The following is a 17,503-nucleotide window of genomic DNA, read 5'->3' as shown; positions in this document are numbered from 1 at the left end:
GAACCTTGTTAAGATCCAACCATGCAAAATATTATTTTTTGCCATTTTTCAACTGGTCTTAAACTTTTGATCGGGACTGTATATCCAGTGTCTCTTTTCTGCACATGTTCAAACCATCTCAACCTTGTTCTTCTAACTTTATTTCCTGCCCGTACTCTCTTCTTCACCTGTCTTCTGCACTCTGTTGTTTTGGTTGGCGAACTCCGGATACTTTCATCCACCTTCACTAGATCTACTTCTTGCAGCTTCACCTGTCTCCTTCTAAACAAATGATCCTAATAAACACGTGGATCATTTGTTGGTTATTTATACTAATTACTTCACAGAATTAGAATATATTTATAAAAACATGTTATTATAATCATATCATTATAAAAAACACTGCTTGTGGTGGAAAATCCTGCTCTTTTAATTTCTCCTGCTTTTTGTGATTAGTTGTACCAGATAAGTGTAAAAGGTAAGCATCAATTATACAAAAAGTTGTTACGTACTTAAAAAAAAATATAACAACAACTATGCCCTCCTATGGAGACAATAGGGTCCGCACTGCTTAAAAATAACTATAAGATGCAGAAAAGCCCAAATTTTAATTTAGCAAAGTAAGTTAAGTTTATTTATGTAGGGTGTATTTATGCAGTGTATTTATGTACATTTTTCAAAAATATAACAGTTACAAAGCACAACGTTAATTAACACACAATATTAACAGAAAACTATGTTAACTATGATTTTTTTAAAAATAAAAAATAAAAACACATTAAAAAAAACCCACCTAAATAACATAAAACATAAAAAACAAACAAAACAAAATTCCCCATATGAGGAGAAAGATTCTCAAGAGATTAAAAAACACCATCGGTGGTGCAAATCATTTATTTTAAAAATTACATTCATGTGTAAAAGTCTTTTTTGTCTTTGAAATTTTTAATCAGGCAGAGTGATTTATTGAAACATGTCCAACCATTTAAGTAGTCTTCAGGAATATTTCTCCAGGGGTTCTTGAGGGAATGGGCAGCACGACTGCCTCATGTGCAAGAAGGTCCTGAGTTCCATTCCACCATCTTTCTGTGTGGAGTTTGCACGTTGTCCCTGTGTTTGCGTGGGTTCTCTATTGGTACTCCCGCTTCCTCCCACAATTCAAAGACATGCAGTTAGTGGCCCCACAGGTGTGAATGTGAGTGCAGATGGTTGTCTGTCTCTATGCGTTAGCACTGCGACAGACTGGTGACCTGTCTAGGGTGTACTCTGCCTTTGCCCCAAGCTGCCCCCAGCTGGGATAGGCTCCAGCCCCCCCGCTACCCTGAAAAGGATAAGCGGAAGACAATGGATGGATGGTTCATGAAAGACATTAAGAGCTCTTCTTTGGATGTTGGCTGCCTTTTCTTCTGTTCTCTGTCAGATAGATCTCACACTGAGGTCCGGGCTCTGGGGAGGCCAATCCATGACTGATTTCCATGCTTTTACTGCATTGCCAGTTTGTTTTTTGTATCATTGTTATGATGAAATATGAAGCTATTTCTAATCAGCAGTTTCTGAGATGTTACTGCATGGTGGATTAAAATCTGAGGGTACTTTTCTGTGTTCACAATTTTATCATTTCATTTGACAAGATGCCCAACACCACTGGCTGGACCGTCTCCACTGCGACAGAGCCTCCACTGTGTTTGACAGATAGACACTCACTGTTGTACCTCTCTCCTGAACTCCTCCATACATACTTTCTTTGTATTATTGTAAGGTCTTTAACTTACAATATAAAACACCTTGAGGCAACTGTTGTTGTGATTTGGTGCTATATAAATAAAACTGAACAATCTGACAATGATCTGAACCAGTAAGCCACATTACACAGTACTTGTGTAATGTGGCTTATTCAATTATTAATTAATGTTATTTAATGTGCCTTGTGTATTTTTGCTGCTAGGTTAAAGCCACATCCTTGATCTTTGCTAATAAGAAACAGAGAGGAGCTGTATAAATGTAACAATATTGATCTAAAATCTGTCATGAGTGAGATTTATTTACCGCTTCCTTGTCTTGTGAATCCTGAAATGAAAGTTGTTTATTCATCTTTTTTCCCCACTTGGTTTGTTGCGTAACAGCTTGATATTTGATTTTGGGGAACTGCAAAAGGAACATTAGCACAGAACTCAGAATGTCCTGTACATGTGATCTAATTGAGCCATAGCTGATTTTACCTAACAATGTTGTGTAAACTGTTTTTAAAAATGTGGGAATTCAATTTTTTTTAGATGTAATGTGTAATATTTGTGGTATTGTATGTTTCCCATCAGCAGTAAACCAGTTTAATCATTTATATGAGGTCTAACGCGAGCTCAGCCACAGATTACAGTTTTACACAATAACTTCCATTCCACTAAAATGATCTGTAGGCACAATCCTGGTCAAGAAATGTGATATTTTTTTTACCTAAGTTTTGGAGGACATATCTTTTTGGATATTACAGCAGGTTTTTTCCCCTGTCTTTTCTACTTTCCTGTTGCAAAATACCTACGTCAGTACTTACTGAGTACTACTGCCCAAGAAACAGAAGTGAGAAAGTCCACCCAACGGCACAAGCAACTTTGAATCTCTCCATTTTCACACGAGACATAAAATCCCTATGTAAGTATCTTTTTCTCTACGAAAAACCTTTGTGTTATTTATAACCTATAATTATAAAGCGTATATGTGTAAATATTTGTATTTTTAAAAGGTATGGTTCCATATATTTCAGGAACAATCATGGAGGAGGAGGAGTATTTTGATTATGATAACTACACCGCAGACATCGATGACAACTCCACCACTGAAGGAACCCTAAATTTATATAGTGCCTCGTCTTCTTCAACTTATGCTCTGGTGGCAGTCAACATCATCATATGTGTTTTGGGACTTGCAGGAAATTCCCTGGTGATTTGGATTTGTGGATGGAAAATGAAAACCTCAGTCATCACCATCTGGTACATCAGCCTGGCCATTTCAAACTTTTTGTTCTGTGCCTTGTTGCCTTTCGAAGTTGTGTACATGATAACTTCACACTGGCCCTTTGGAGAAGGCTTGTGCAAGCTCGCCTCATCCGCCTTGTTTCTCAACATGCACAGCAGTGTGTTCCTGTTGGTTCTCATCAGCACTGACCGCTGTATCATGGTCTTATTTCCTGTGTGGTCGCACAACCACCGCAAAGCAGGAAAAGCCCTTGGAGCCGTCATCCTCATGTGGGTTCTTTCTGCATTCTTAACAGTGCCCTCACTTATGTACAGGAAAACCACGGTCCACGGCTCGGTCATTCAGTGCCACACGGATTATGGGGTCAGACATAAAGCGGTGGTACTGACCCGTTTCATTTGTGGGTTCCTGATTCCTATCCTAATGATTGTCTTCTGTTGCTCTGTGCTTGCCGTAAAGCTCAGAAGTCTGACCCACAAGTCAACAAAGCCATATAAAATCATGGCTGCGCTCATTTTGTCTTTCTTCGCCTGCTGGGTCCCCTACCACACCTTTGTCCTGCTGGAGATAGACTTTAAGAACTACAACCTGGAGGTCATTAAAACTGGACTAAAAGTTGGGGCCACCTTGGCTGCAGCAAACAGCTTCCTATCTCCAGTTCTCTATGTGTTCATCGGCAATGACTTTAAGAAAACCCTAAGGCAGTCATTATCATCAAGGATTGAGGATGCTCTGGCAGAGGATATTCGTACAGTTGGTCTCAGTCACTCAAGGTCCAAAACAATGGAAACTGGCCTAAATTAGAGTTTTTACTAAGGAGTACATCACAGTGCATAAATATGATTACTGATCTCAATGACACTGTTAATATTGAATGTTGTATAATATTTAAATAGGTTAAACTAATAAGTTATTATGGTAACTTTAATTGATTTTTGCACAATATCACATTTAAAGACAAAGTGATCACAATCAGTTATTCAGACAAGCAGAAATCTGGGAAACTGCTTAATTCTTAATTCATTCAGGTTAAACAAAGCATATCTTTGTTCAGGTATTTTGTGTGTGTGAATGGCTGTCTTGTCTTATTGATTATTGTCATGTTTCTTTTGAAATGCATATTTTAAGTTTACTGAAATGTAACTAAAGTTTAATTTACAATTTATTGTACTGCATTGTTAGCTCTGCGATAGATGGGCGACCTGCCCTGGGTGTACCTGCGTCTCTCGCTCTCTGGAGGCTTGGAAAGGCTTCAGGCCCATCGTGACCCTGAAATGGATAAGGAGGAGAAAATGGAAGGATGGATGAACTGTGAGGCTGTGGCGTGTCCAGCGGGGTGGCCTGGGGGGGCACAGGCCACCCCAGGTGCCACCCCGAAGGCAAAACAATAAAATCCAATGAAATATCAAATGTACGATTATGTCTTCACAGTGAAGCTCACATATCCGAGTGTAAGTGAATGCAGCATCGGCTTCTGCGCTATGAGCGTCATGTTAGCAAAGGTAGGAGAGCCAAGCACGAAAGACAGCACCACAGAAAACAGTTTTTCGGCGAAAGATTAACAGTTTAACATAGCTGGACTGGCCATCGAGCATGGCGGAGCTTCCACGGCGGCTAGCAGGTGGATGAGGGAAGGGGAGGCAGGAGGAGGAGAGACCCGAGGCAGCCGCCAGTCCGAGTGTCAGGTGAACTGAACTTCAGGTAAGAAGTTATGACCTGCAGTCTATCTGGGTCAGATATAAACCAAGTTTAGGTGGAGTTTATTTTCGTTGTGCTGACTTTTTACAGTCAGTTACAATAACTCGTACTGCGTACTAGCTAGCATGACGGAGTTTCTATACAGCTGGGTGGGTGCTGTGATGTTACTGATGGTGAACTTTATTTTATTCATAAGGTTAGTTAGTAGAGTTGCCAACGGCTCCTTAAAAATGGAATGGTCCCTCATTCAGAGAAAATATTACAGGTTTTGTATTGAGCTGAGAAGAGACGCAGTTTGTCCCGTACTTTAGCTATAATGAAAAAGACACAAAGCTGGAGTTATTCTGTGTCTTTGCTGCACAGCTGCCTCTTCTTCTCTCATTCTCCCCCCTCCCTCTCCTGTTGCTACTTCAATCATGAAACTGATCAATGATCAGCTGATCGGCTTTTCTCTTGTTTGTTTATCGCCCACTTTGTGCCAGAAAGAGGAAACCAGCGGATGTTGCACTAAACAACAGCAGCACCTTTAAGCTTGATCAGCTGTTGTTAGAATTTATTTAATATTAATTTCTAGTATCAGCTGATGTTTGCTGGAGCCACAGCTGTAAAAGCTGCTGGTCATGATATCGGTTTGGATATGTGGTGAGAGGGAAACATGAAGATGAAACCAGGAGATGTCCTTACTGAATCATCAGAGTTGAACAGGTGATGGAGAAACAGGTTTACCTTTTAGGTGACATGAATGAGTTGAAGGGAAGTTATGAACTGTTTCTGAGAGACCAATAACACCAGGATCCTTTTCTAAGTAGCTGACAGCTGGTAACTGTGCAGGGGCGGGTCTAGCAAAGTTATGCCAGGGGGCCAAGTAGGGCATTAACAGGGAAAGGGGGGCACAAAGAAATACTTTTCTTACTTACTCTCATTTAAAATATCTAGCTTTTATTAAATAATTATCTGAATCTTCCGAACAAAGTTTTTATCTGACGTAAAATTGATAGAAATCATACATATACCAACAAGACCGTGTACATCACTGTCAGAACAGCGTTCGTTTTCATTCAAAGGCTTTATGGCTTTAATACCTGGTGGGCCGGTCTCTGGTCAAAATGCCCGATTTTTTGTCCCAGTCCAGCCCTGCAGGTTAATACTGGCAGTGTCACCATGCCAGCTGACTGTATTTCATCATCAGCCAGTGTTGTTCTTTATACATCAATATTACCAAAGTTTACCATAAGGCAGCATAGAAAGTATTTACTTGCTTTCAGGTTTTATTCAAATGTTAGTCTTTTCAGTTGTTTCCCCACTTTTTTCCTGTTTCAAAATCAAACACCAGTTTGTGAGAAGATTATCTTCTTTTTTTAAGAGGCAGATAAAGTTTTGCATTGGCTAATTTGCCAATTGTATGTTAAAAATGTTCATATTTTAATATTCAAAAATGTTTTTGCCCAAAACATATGTGCATTATATGTTAGTAAAAATACTATGCAAATATTGCTGTCCTTCAATGCTGCGTAAACACTGACAAAGCACTAATTGTATCTCTTGTACTTCATCAACGCAGTATCTAAAAACTTTGCACCGTAGTGGTTAAAACCTCATTCTAATAAGAGTCAAAAGCAAATTCAGTTATTAGGTTTACAGGGTTATTGAATGATGGTTAACTGTTGGTAGAATTTTTTTTTTTAACATTATCTGCCAATTACATCTGCCACCCTTCTCCAAATCTGTGCCCCTACCTGGCCCCCCCAACAAAAATTTTCTAGACACGCCACTGCTGTGAGGAGCAAAGTGATGCATGTAAATGCATGCCAAAAACTGTGGACTCACTAATGAATGTAAAAAAATACTAAAAAAAAAAGATACACACTCAGTCTCCCTTAAAGGGAACCTGACAAATAGTAGTATTTTCTTGTCACTTTCTTCTGTTAAAGTTCTTACATTTCAAACCTACACCCGACCTACACCCGTTTTCACACCTTGGCTCGTGTGATTAGGTGGAGGATCATTAGGGGGTCCACTGTCCCTCTTGGGGGGGACACTCCCATAGGGCTTAAATCTGGGACTCTCCACTATTGGACCTTAGAACTGAAGAAGCTTCTGGGATGAGAGGGGAAACATCTTCAAGCAACTTAAAGAAGTCCAGACGCTTTTCTTTCCAACCTCCTTCGACTTACATTTCAAAGTGCAGTCAAGGAAGTCTGCTCTAAATTACTGTATTACTTCTATTTGTAATTTTAATTAATAAATATTAAGTTCATCTGTATTCTTTTTTCCAGTAAAAATCAAACTATCACCTGACTTTGAAGTTCCTGCAGATTATTTTTCTTTGTAGGTAGTTTTTACCTCTGCCAAGGAGGTTATGTCTTTGGTAGCGGTTGTGTGCGTGCGTGTCATTCAGTTCATTCAAGAGCTCGAAAATTTTTGAATTAATTCTGATCAAACTTTGTAGGGGTCCAAAGTGAGGTCATGTTAACTATCCATTAAAATTTGGCTTTCATCCACTAGGGTCTTCAAGGTCAAGCAAATTATTTATCGGTCAAAAATTGAGAAAAAAGGCCTTTTAACTTACTATGATTCTTACATCTGTGGTGTATATAGAAAGTGCTGCATGAAGATTTTAAATATCAGGTCACATTTGAACTCTGACTTCTCCTTCAAGGTCTATAGACTGATTTGAAGGTCAAAGTGATAATAATGCCATATAGAGCTATTTGCTGTTTCTTACTGTCATTGTGTGTTGATTGACAACATAGGCATGGAGCGAATGATATATGGGGATTTTAAATATCACGTTACTTTAGACCTCTGACCTCTTCTTCACAGTTAAATGAGACCAAACTTTCATAAAACGTCCTTCATCTTTAAAGCTCTGCTTAAAAGTCTGGTGGAACCTTTTGTCAGGTTCACCTGGAAGGCCAAACTGAGGGCCACAAAATCCCACGTATTCAGTCTTAGCCACGCCCCCTCCAAGGATCTACTACCGGTTAAGTGGTGTTGCTGAAAGTGTGATGCAAAGGTCTGTAAGGCTATTTTCTAGACTCCTCACAACAAATTATGAGTGTCACTCACCATCGAATCATTTTCTGAGTAACAGCGTTTAACATCTGTCGCTCAGCTGTTGGTTAATCTGTCTGTGAAACTGTCGTTTTGTGCTTAGTTTTCTTTGTTTGCTAACGTTAGCGTAAATGTTCGACATGGACGTTTCTTCCAGCAGGGTATTTTTGTTTGTTTTCACTCCTTTCTCCTCTCGTTAGCTCCACTTCCTGGCCACTGGACCTCTTTATGTGTATGTATTGAGACCCCGGGTGCCATTGTAGTCACCCCAGCTACTTGTTTAGAGGATTTAAGCTGTGTGACAAATGGCCAACGCTGGTCCTCCGACTCCGGGCGTTGAAAACGCAAGTCCCGGATCCAGTAGCTCGGCCGCTGCTGACAGTGGCAACCAGGACAGCACCTTTGAATGTAACATATGCCTGGACACCGCCAAAGACGCCGTGATCAGTTTATGTGGACACCTCTTCTGGTAAGTGCTGCTGTCTGTGACACATGTTTATATTTTTAATTGTGAGCCAGAGGTGAGTCGGGGACACATCAGCATAGCTCCTAAAGACCAATATCAGTTTGTAACTGGCAAACATGACGAGATCGTTTCCAAGCATGCATAGCTTATCACATCATATTTAGCATTTCCATTCAGTGTTTGCCTAGTTTTGGTAGAAGTTAATAGTAGTAGTTAATATTGCCTGTTTATTAGTAAATTGTGAGGGAGGTCCTACAAAGTTTCAGATGTGCAGTGTTACATCCAACATGTAAACAGGGATGGTTTGAGTTTACCTCCACTTCTGAGCCTCTGCGAATGTAAGACGGGCCAACCTCGGTCCACACAGAACAGCCAAGGGGTGTGCTATAAAGTGAAGTGTCTCAGATGTGGCTCCATCACTTTGGTAACTTACGCTGAACACACAACCTGGTTCATAACAGGTTATATTCAGAGTTTTGCTTTAAATAAGTATCACATTTGCCCTGATTCTGGTCCTTTACCTTACTAACACTGCCAAATGAAGCAAACCATGCATCATGCATTCAGTTGGTGAAACATGTGCTTTGATTCTTGGTTCTTATTAGTTGCCAAGCCTGTTTTAGAAAATTAATCCGTGTATTTGTGGGCTATGTAGTGGCTCTGCAGTGTGTGAAGTTTCTCTCTGATATGAGACGGGGAGGAGGCGCAAACTGATCCCTGGGGGTTCACAAGCTCGTGCACTCCCACGATTATTAGGACGGTTGAGCCAGGGTTGGCCGTTGTTATGAAATCTGTGCAAAATCAAATATGCATGGTGACCTCCTGAAAAACAAGAGCAGTCAGAAGGAGATTTTATTTGTAAGCTCTTTATCACAGATAATATTAAATCAGTCAAATGTATTTCCCTTTGATTAGGCCACAAACTGAGTGATTACTCTTCTTCATGAGGCTTTGTGACACTGACCTGACCTGACAACACTAAGGGCTCTGAAAGCAATGTGCAGCTCTCCTGTCACAAATAAGCAGCAGCTCCAGGAGTGCTAAAAGAAATAAATCAACTTATGAATACACAACAACTCTGTCACCTGACATTTTTGCAGCTCCAGTGTTCCTTTCTGCAGTTTTATTATGTTTGATATATCTTTATTCCTGTAGTGTACACAGTGTACCTGTTGTGTACACAGACAGCTGGAGACCCGCTGGTTGAGTAGTTGTTCCTGTTATACTTCTTTGAAGTCTGCCACCTGGAATGCCTGTGTAGTTGGTGCACTGGGGTGTAAATTCTCACTGGATGAGTCTGTTCTGGTCACAAAAAATACCCAAGCATGCAGGTGTCTGCACAGACCCCCAGGCTCTCGCCATCTGATGATGAACTTTACATTACTAGGATCCAAGCAAACCCCAGCAGACTTGCAGACACAGAAAGCATAATCCCGGCCTAAAGCAAAGAAAGCCTGACCATGTTGAACTTGCTTTGTAGTACACCCCTTCTGGGCAAAATTAAGTTAAATTGCAAATTTAAGTTCCTACTTTGTGACTCATAGGTGCTCAAGGACATTTAATATTCAACTAATCATGCTTCTCCCATCTTCATTTGCATCTCCTCCTGATTAGCTGGCCTTGTTTGCATCAGGTAAGCTGAATCTGTTGTTTCCACTTGTTTTTGCACTCAACCAGAAGCAGCACATCGTTACAGATAAAGGAAGCGATTAGCTTCTTCACATTTTTTTTGTAATTTCGTAGTGGCTGGAGACTCGACCTAACAGACAAGTGTGTCCAGTATGCAAAGCTGGTATCAGCCGAGATAAAGTAATCCCCATATATGGGCGCGGAAGTACAGGTCAACAGGATCCAAGGTGGGTAAAATTCGTGACTGTGATAATTAGATAGTATTAAATATTATTGATTTGGAGTCATTTTGGGTAATTCTGGTTATGTTTTACAGAGAAAAAACCCCCCCTCGACCACAAGGACAAAGGCCCGAGCCAGAAAACCGTGGGGTAAGTACTATAGATCAGTATATTTTTATTATCATCCTGAAGTATGCCAAATTTTAAGCTCTCTTTTTAAATTTAGACACATTGTAGTGTTTTATAGCCCTGTAAGCTGCCCAGTAACATTATGAATTCATGATGAAACCATTGCATACAGTGATGTAGGTTTGCTGTATCCATTAACAGACTGACATTCCCCACCGGGATCTGTTAGATAATAAGTGTGGAGAGCCAGCACGTCTCCAGAGAATGATATCATTTGGCACTTGCTGTTGCGTCACGTCTCACTTACTGTATATTAAACTGAACCTCAGATATTGCAAAGACACGTCTGCTCATTAAGGCAACTCAGATTTTCGTAACTTTTGATGATATGTCTTACAGGGTTTTCAGGGATTTGGCTTTGGAGATGGAGGCTTCCAAATGTCATTTGGGATCGGTGCCTTTCCGTTTGGTATTTTTGCAACAGCTTTTAACATCAATGATGGAAGACCTCCTCCAGGTATTTGTTTGTCACACATCACTATGACCGCTCCAAGCATTTAGCATGTCAAATAACCTCCTGTTAAACAATTTCCCAAGCAGCGGCTCCGGGGACACCGCAGCACATGGACGAGCAGTTTCTGTCTCGACTCTTCCTCTTTGTGGCTCTCGTGATCATGTTTTGGCTGCTAATTGCATAAAACTCGAGATCTGACACATCTTCTGTGATTCTGCTTCCATACTTTTTTTTCCCCTCTGGCAATAAATGTGATTATACATAAACAAATGACACATAACTGAAATGTTGTCACTTTCATGTTATAAATAATAAAAAGAAAAAAGTAAAATGATCCTACTTACAAACGCAGTTCAAAGTTTTATACAGACATTCTTTAGGGACTGATGAGTGAAACTTACCGTGTTTAAATTTGTTGAAGTGTATGTTGTTATTGTTGCCATCTAAATCTAAAGATCTCCAGATTATTTGGAATTGTATTTAATTTTTTTTTCCTGGGTCTGGTCACCGAAACAAGGTCAACCTCAGTGCTGATCGTTTGTTGCTTAAAAAAAAGAAAGTTTTCAGAAACCCCAAAGTTTCATCACACAATTAGTGGTTTAGTCTTGCAAGTGATGGCAACATAGGGTATGGGTCTACAGCCAGAAAGAGAAAACAGATCTTTATTCTGCATGGAAGGCATGCTGGGAAAAGACAAGAAAAAACAGTTTGCCAAACAGGACTTTAGTTAAAATTATTTGGCTACAGTAACAATGAGCGTGTCCTTTGGGATTTTGGGACATACTTTGAGGATCCAGTGATTATTTTAACTGAGTTTTGCAACATAACAAAAATTACTTAAATGTAATCTGAAGCTGTTGAACTTTGTGTAGACCTTTACAGATGGTAGTGACCTTAAAAAAAAACAAATCTGTCCAGGAACTGCTCGAAATGAAATTACCTGATCAGAGCATAAATCCCACTAAATAGCTGTGGGTAACTTCAAATGGACACTTTCAGAATACAAGAATCTTTATTTTAGATTTAAAAAGAAGCATGTAAGCAGAAAGAGTCATTCATTAAACAGTGTTCACCTGCACATTTATTCTCATCAGTTTACTGTATGCAATTGTAATTAAATGTAAAATACTGTAATTATTACAGAGTAAAAATGAAGACTGGTTGACTAAGAAACAGCTTTTTCTAAATATGTTTGAAATCTATTGATAATAAAGTTATGTAAATAAAGATTAACTGTCTGTTTATGGTGTAAATCTAATGACTTCACTGCCTCTAAGTCTTTATTGCCTAATAAATACATTAATCAGGGGGAAACAAACTACTCACATAAAATTTCTTTAATATCTACCACTTTTACTAATTCTGTGGCAGAAGTTTTTATAAAAGAAATACAATAAAGTATTTTTTAAAAGTTTATTTAATCAGTGCTGTGTTTCTGTCTCCACCTTCTTTTCTTGAGACTCTGGATGTGTAACATTGAACTCTGCCTCGTACATAATCTGCTGGATCTTTATTTTCGTCTCACACCTCTTCTGTGGAGCGAGTCTCTTCAGAGCGGGAACAAAGCTCAGCAGGAACAGTTCATCCTCGTCCCGTGGCTTAGTGGGAAAAGAGGGGACATTGTCTTTGACCAACCATTTTGTCGGCATGGGCATACTTTGGGAGGAAGGTGCAGACGGCGGCTCTTGCACCGGTTTCCGTTTCTGTCCAGTAATGCCAGTGACAGGTGAGACCTGTGGGGGTGATGGTATCTTGGCCAGAACGGCCAGCTGAGCCACCTGTGTGTCCTGAGTCGCTGGAGGGAGCTGCGTTACAAATGTCACCTGTGGTTTGAGGTCGGGCAGACTCGTGGGGACCTTTACAGCACTCTGTGGTGTTTTGATTGCCTCTGACAAAACGTTTTCTCCATCCACGTTGCTAGAGTCTTCAGGGTTGTCGTGGTCCACATCATTGTTGGCAGAGATGTCCTGCAGTCCACTTCTTGACCCGGTGAACGGCGCAATGAAGTTCATAAGTTGTCTGTATTTCCATTTGCTTTGAACGTTTTCTCCCTGCTTCTTGCTTTTAAGCTCCATTCGGACCTCCTTCAGGTACCTGTCTCTCATGTTCTTCCATCTTCTTTTGCACTCCTCGGCTTGAAAAGTAGAACATCAGAATGTAAGAAGCAAGAAGCCACAGAATCATTTCAAACAATTACACCACCCAGATACTGATTATTTAAGTAATCAAGTAGTCTATTTATTATTATATCGATTAATCAGATAAGAAAAACTTTTGCCTTATTAATGAGCAATAAATATTCAGAAGAGAAAAAAACAATGGTCTTTTGAAATGAACTGCTCATTGCTGTCCATTTGAGAAATATTTTAAAACTGAATACAACATCTGTCCAAAAAACAACAACTGAAACCTTTAATTGTATTTTTGTGTAATACAGTGTTTCTGTTTAAAACTGGGGGCTGTGTGGGCTTAATGTTGTCAAACTTTTTATTCACATGCTCCTAAATCTGTTTGTACTGCAGGTCTATTTTTAGCTGCAAATGTGGGTGAAATGCTCGAGTTTACATCATTTAGCCCATCTGTGTGCTACAAAGCCGTGCCTTAAATATGTGTCGAGAATTTTTTATAATCAAATTATTCTTTGAAATGATGTAGACCTACTGTATTGAACTGATTTTTTCCCCTCCCCATCTCTAGAGTAAAGCCTACCACTGGTAGGGAACTGACTTGATCAGTCAAGTCATTTTGCATCGAGGGGCACACACTTTGATCTTAAGTGGCCCAGTGAAACTATTTTTGTCGGTGTAAAGACATTTAATTGCACATTTAATCCCTAAGATAGAGAAGAATAAAGAAGTGTCATTTCAACACATCTCAATTTTTCAACATGATAAATGTGTAAAATATTTTTTAAAAAGTTCTGGCAGTTTTTCTCAATTGATGAAAATTTTGTTTTAACCAACATTTTTGTAGGAGACAGTAAAAAACAGGACCTTTTCTGTAATTTAATTCATTATCTGCTTTAATGTAGCATGAATGGCTGTGGGGGAGCTTTTTATCAGCAAAGGTGCTTAAAGTATGCCCTCCCTCATATTTTCCAAAACCATTCAGCAAGTCAGATTGGAGTGCTTACCCCAAGCCTTGTATTTGACACTACTGATCATTGATGAGGTTTCATTAACAATTGGCCCCCTTTGAGCTTCAAATTAAATAACTCCTGATGGCACAGATTCAACAACAAATAGTGAACTCATTGCCATGATGATTTGAGCTTTATGGTGTGGTGTGTTATCCCACACCCATCAGAACACTGTGGTCATAAAAGGGATGGTCATGTTCAGCAACGATACTCAGGTAGGCTGTGCCATGTAAACGTTGCTCAGTTGGTACTAAGGGGCTCAAAGTGCACCAAGAAAACATCTCCCATCTCATTGTAGCACCATCAGCCTGAAGTGTTGGTACAAGGTGGCATGGATCCATACTTTCATGTCTGTACCTAATAAAGTGGCTGGTGAGTGTGTGTTTTTCTACTAGACCAGAGTTTTACCTGGCTCAGAAATGGCCTTTTTAGGTGGTTTGTTGTTTTTTTATATCCATGCTTAGTTCTGCTTTTATTTAAGACAGTGAACCTGAAGTAACATATGCCTGTTATTTAAAGCCATTTAATAAACAAAAAAATATATTTATCTCATGCGGTTTAGTCTAGAGGAGGGCCAAATGTCTCACCAGGCACTTCAGGTTAACTCTTTGCTCTGTACACTCTCTTATTTCTTTCTTCTTCCTTTTTAAATTTTGTATTCTTTACTTTTGAGTGATTTTCCAAGTCTGTCACTTTGCTGCTGGAACACCTGAATTTGTCCAATGAGGGACAATAAAGGACGTTTGTAATCTATTCTTGTTTAGAATTTTTCTTTATAAAGAAAAGTGACGTGCTTTGACGATACTTTCATCTCTTTGTATAATTTTTATTTGTACTCCTTTTTCTTTGCCAAGTCTGGAGGTCATGAGTTCACCCTTGGCCGCGAAGCAGTGCACCTGCTCGTATTTGAGGCTGGGGGCTCTCCTTGCCCACGAGCTTTCGAAAGAGCCGCGTGCCTTTAATGAAAAGGCACGCGCCTCTTCGACTGTACCGTAGCGCAGGTATCTTTTTCCTCCGCCGCGCGGTGCTGGGCACGCGGCGGAGAGCGCGGAGGAGCGGGACCGTGAGGTTCGGTGCAGCGCGGCCTGCGCACCTCGGGCCCACGACGGCGGCGTGCGAGCGAGTCGCGACCGCTACCGCTAGCACGGTGCGCGCGACTGCATCCACACCGCAGGTCAGCCGTGCACAGAAACGCGAAAACCACCACAAATGCCCCCAGACCAGTGTGAGAAACAGTCGCAGCACTCAGAAAAGCGCAGTTAATATTTCGCGTCCTTTCAGCCCTCCGCGCCGAAAACAGCTGAACAAATAATAACTGCCATTAAAGTTGTAGCGAACAGAAAAAACAAGCGGCACACTCACTCGGAAGTCCCAGCTCCATGCTGATGCTTCTCCAGGCATTTGTCCGACTTTCCGTGCAGCGGTAATTCGGCAGTGTAACGTTGTAAAGCTCCGGGTAATTAAATACAGCCAATATTAACTTATCGTCCATTTTGGCCCAGCGTCGTCTGTGCTGCGCGGACGCGGAAGCGGCAGTCTTCTCCCGCCTTTTCCGCCCAGCAGCTGCTGCCAGCGCGTGTTATCGCGAGTGGCGGGCCGCCTGCCGCGCCGTGCCGTGCCGCTCTGCTGTCAACACTGCAGGCTTCCGCCACACGGGGGCGCACGTCACCTGTCAGCCCTGTCTTTCTTGTGTCTTTCTTTTTGAAACCTCTTTTTAAATATAAACTTTTATAAGAAAGTCTGTTATTTGAATTTTTTTATGATTATTGTACAGCTTTAATGTCTTGTGACAGAGGATGCTTTGAAGGGAGCCATTGAGTTTTCTTCCTGTTAGAGATGTTACCGAATAGTAGCTGTTGTAGTTTACCGGTGTCATCTTTGTCACATTTCTTTATTTTCATTTAAAAAAAAAATCTATTATTATTGTCATTATTATTATTATTACTTGGTTAATGTGTATTATAACAATATCAAAGCTGGCACATTGGGGGAAAAGTCTGAAAGAAAAAAAAAGGGGGAGAAAATATAATAAGATGATAAAACGTAATTAGAAAAGCACAGCTCCTGGAAGAGACAAATATGCAAAACCACAGATACACAAATCAACAATCTAGTTAAGACAGTTTACCACATGCAGACTAGCTCTAGTATTCAGAAGTCAACACTGCAGGGCACACACTTTTCTAAAGTGGCTATGAAGAAAGCACAAAAGACTGCCATTGTGGGTCAAGTGCAGGTTAACATTCACCACTTTTCCTGCACCTAAACGGCACCCAAGAGAGGAAATGTTGAGACAGTACAAAGCAACAAGCTACTTCCACAAAGAAAAGAAAATGCAGCTACAATAAAGGCAGGAAAGATGCCGGCTGAAGCTGTGGAAAGGCAGTGCTCGGAGCTTTTGTTAGCTTCATTTCAGGCTTACAATATTTACCTAGAGCGTAGCTGGAAAAGTTGCATTCAAATATACTGTAAAACCGTACATGTAGGATTTATGTGTATTTATGTTTTAAGTCATACATACCCGGATTTCAGATTAGCATCTGAGATTAGAAGTGCCCTTTGTTTAGTTTGTTGGGATCTAATCACCTAATATTTTATTAATTAAAGACACATTTCATTCATTATTTAATGATGTACTTACTTAAGTTATTTTGGCACCCTAGGCTTTCCGTAATGTTATCACCATACTGAGGCATCTCTACAGGTTAACCTGTGATTGGGGGTCTCAAGTAGACCGTTTCATTTTTAGGAGTCAAAAAGGTCAAAAAGGTAAGGAAACCCTGGCATATAACCTACAGGATTTCTGCATTTATTACTGAACGTTGTCAGATCTTCATCTAAGTCACAGTTATAGACAAACACAATCAATAATGCACTCAGTGCTTTTATTTTCATGTCTTTATTGAGTACACGAGTAATCAGTTAAGGTGCAGGGCTGAAAAAAAAATATTAAGTGAACCAAAACCCTCGTGCTACAGATTTCTCCAACTGCTGAAGTCAGGTGTCCCAAATGTAAGAGGTGAAACTAGAAGTGTGGACTGGAGGGGCGTCCCTCCCCCTAAATGAACGCACACAGAGTATGGTTGAATTCAAGTGCACATCTAACACAACAGCTTTCACAGGTCCTCAGAAGTGACTGGAAAAAGCTTGAAAAGGCCTTTTAAGGGCCTGTGTCGATCAATCCGCAGTGAAGTGTGCACTCCTTTAAAAAAAAGTTTTTTTAAAAAGGTGATAAAGAGCAGAACATCTGCACAAACCTCTTGAAGTCTTTGTTTATGTGTGCATTTGAGCTGTCAATGAAATGAAATGAAAATGATACAAATCTAATCTTTAATTTGTTTAATGTGTTTTTTGTCTGTTTAGCTGTTATTTATTTTTTGGGAAAATGAATAAAATTTAAAATATGAGTGTGAAGAGGAAGAGAGGCTCTATAACCTGAGCTGCAGAATGAAAAAAGCATACCAAAAAAAGAAATTGCGCAATTTTTCACTGTTACTCCCATTTTGATTCCATCTTTTTCTTGCAAGCTCAGTCTTGCAGCATGATTTTGAAGCAAAACAAGCTAAACACCAGATCCCACTTCAGGTCCTTGGGGGGAAATAATTTTTTTTTTTTTTTTTAAAAAACACAATAAAGAAAAACATTGTGCAATGCAATAAAAAAAATACTTTATGCAACAATGGGGTGGCACTCCAGATTCCTAC

At 40.1% G+C, this 17,503-nt stretch overlaps 3 protein-coding genes across 5 annotated transcripts; 2 read left to right on the top strand and 1 right to left on the bottom strand.

Annotated features, from left to right (window-relative positions):
- The first annotated feature begins 2,542 nt into the window (after positions 1–2,542).
- LOC116322470 (chemokine-like receptor 1) lies at positions 2,543–4,353 on the top strand. The gene is made up of 2 exons (XM_031742544.2): positions 2,543–2,625; positions 2,738–4,353. The coding sequence occupies exon 2, from the start codon at positions 2,746–2,748 to the stop codon at positions 3,751–3,753; it is 1,008 nt and encodes a 335-aa protein (XP_031598404.2). The 5' UTR covers positions 2,543–2,625; positions 2,738–2,745; the 3' UTR covers positions 3,754–4,353.
- A 3,191-nt stretch (positions 4,354–7,544) lies between these two features.
- Positions 7,545–11,565, top strand: rnf185 (ring finger protein 185). 3 transcript variants are annotated; one of them, XM_031742499.2, is made up of 7 exons: positions 7,545–7,663; positions 7,902–8,170; positions 9,782–9,800; positions 9,911–10,023; positions 10,113–10,167; positions 10,546–10,663; positions 10,747–11,565. In XM_031742499.2, exons 2-7 carry the CDS (start codon positions 8,007–8,009, stop codon positions 10,842–10,844), a joined length of 567 nt encoding a protein of 188 aa, XP_031598359.1. In that variant the 5' UTR covers positions 7,545–7,663; positions 7,902–8,006; the 3' UTR covers positions 10,845–11,565. The 3 variants fall into 3 exon arrangements, with proteins under 3 accessions (XP_031598359.1, XP_031598356.1, XP_031598357.1); XM_031742496.2 differs by having other exon boundaries at positions 10,744–11,565; XM_031742497.2 differs by lacking the exon at positions 7,545–7,663 and having other exon boundaries at positions 7,672–8,170; positions 10,744–11,565.
- LOC116322429 lies at positions 10,887–15,381 on the bottom strand. Its single transcript, XM_031742495.2, has 2 exons — positions 15,162–15,381; positions 10,887–12,794 (listed from the first exon to the last, which is right to left on the bottom strand). The coding sequence occupies exons 1-2, from the start codon at positions 15,289–15,291 to the stop codon at positions 12,082–12,084; spliced, it is 843 nt and encodes a 280-aa protein (XP_031598355.1). The 5' UTR covers positions 15,292–15,381; the 3' UTR covers positions 10,887–12,081.
- Between the last annotated feature and the right edge of the window lie 2,122 nt (positions 15,382–17,503).

Source organism: Oreochromis aureus, linkage group 7 (assembly GCF_013358895.1).
Source record: "Oreochromis aureus strain Israel breed Guangdong linkage group 7, ZZ_aureus, whole genome shotgun sequence".
In the NCBI taxonomy this organism is placed as follows: domain Eukaryota; kingdom Metazoa; phylum Chordata; class Actinopteri; order Cichliformes; family Cichlidae; genus Oreochromis; species Oreochromis aureus.
This window is presented reverse-complemented; position numbering and strand designations above follow the sequence as displayed.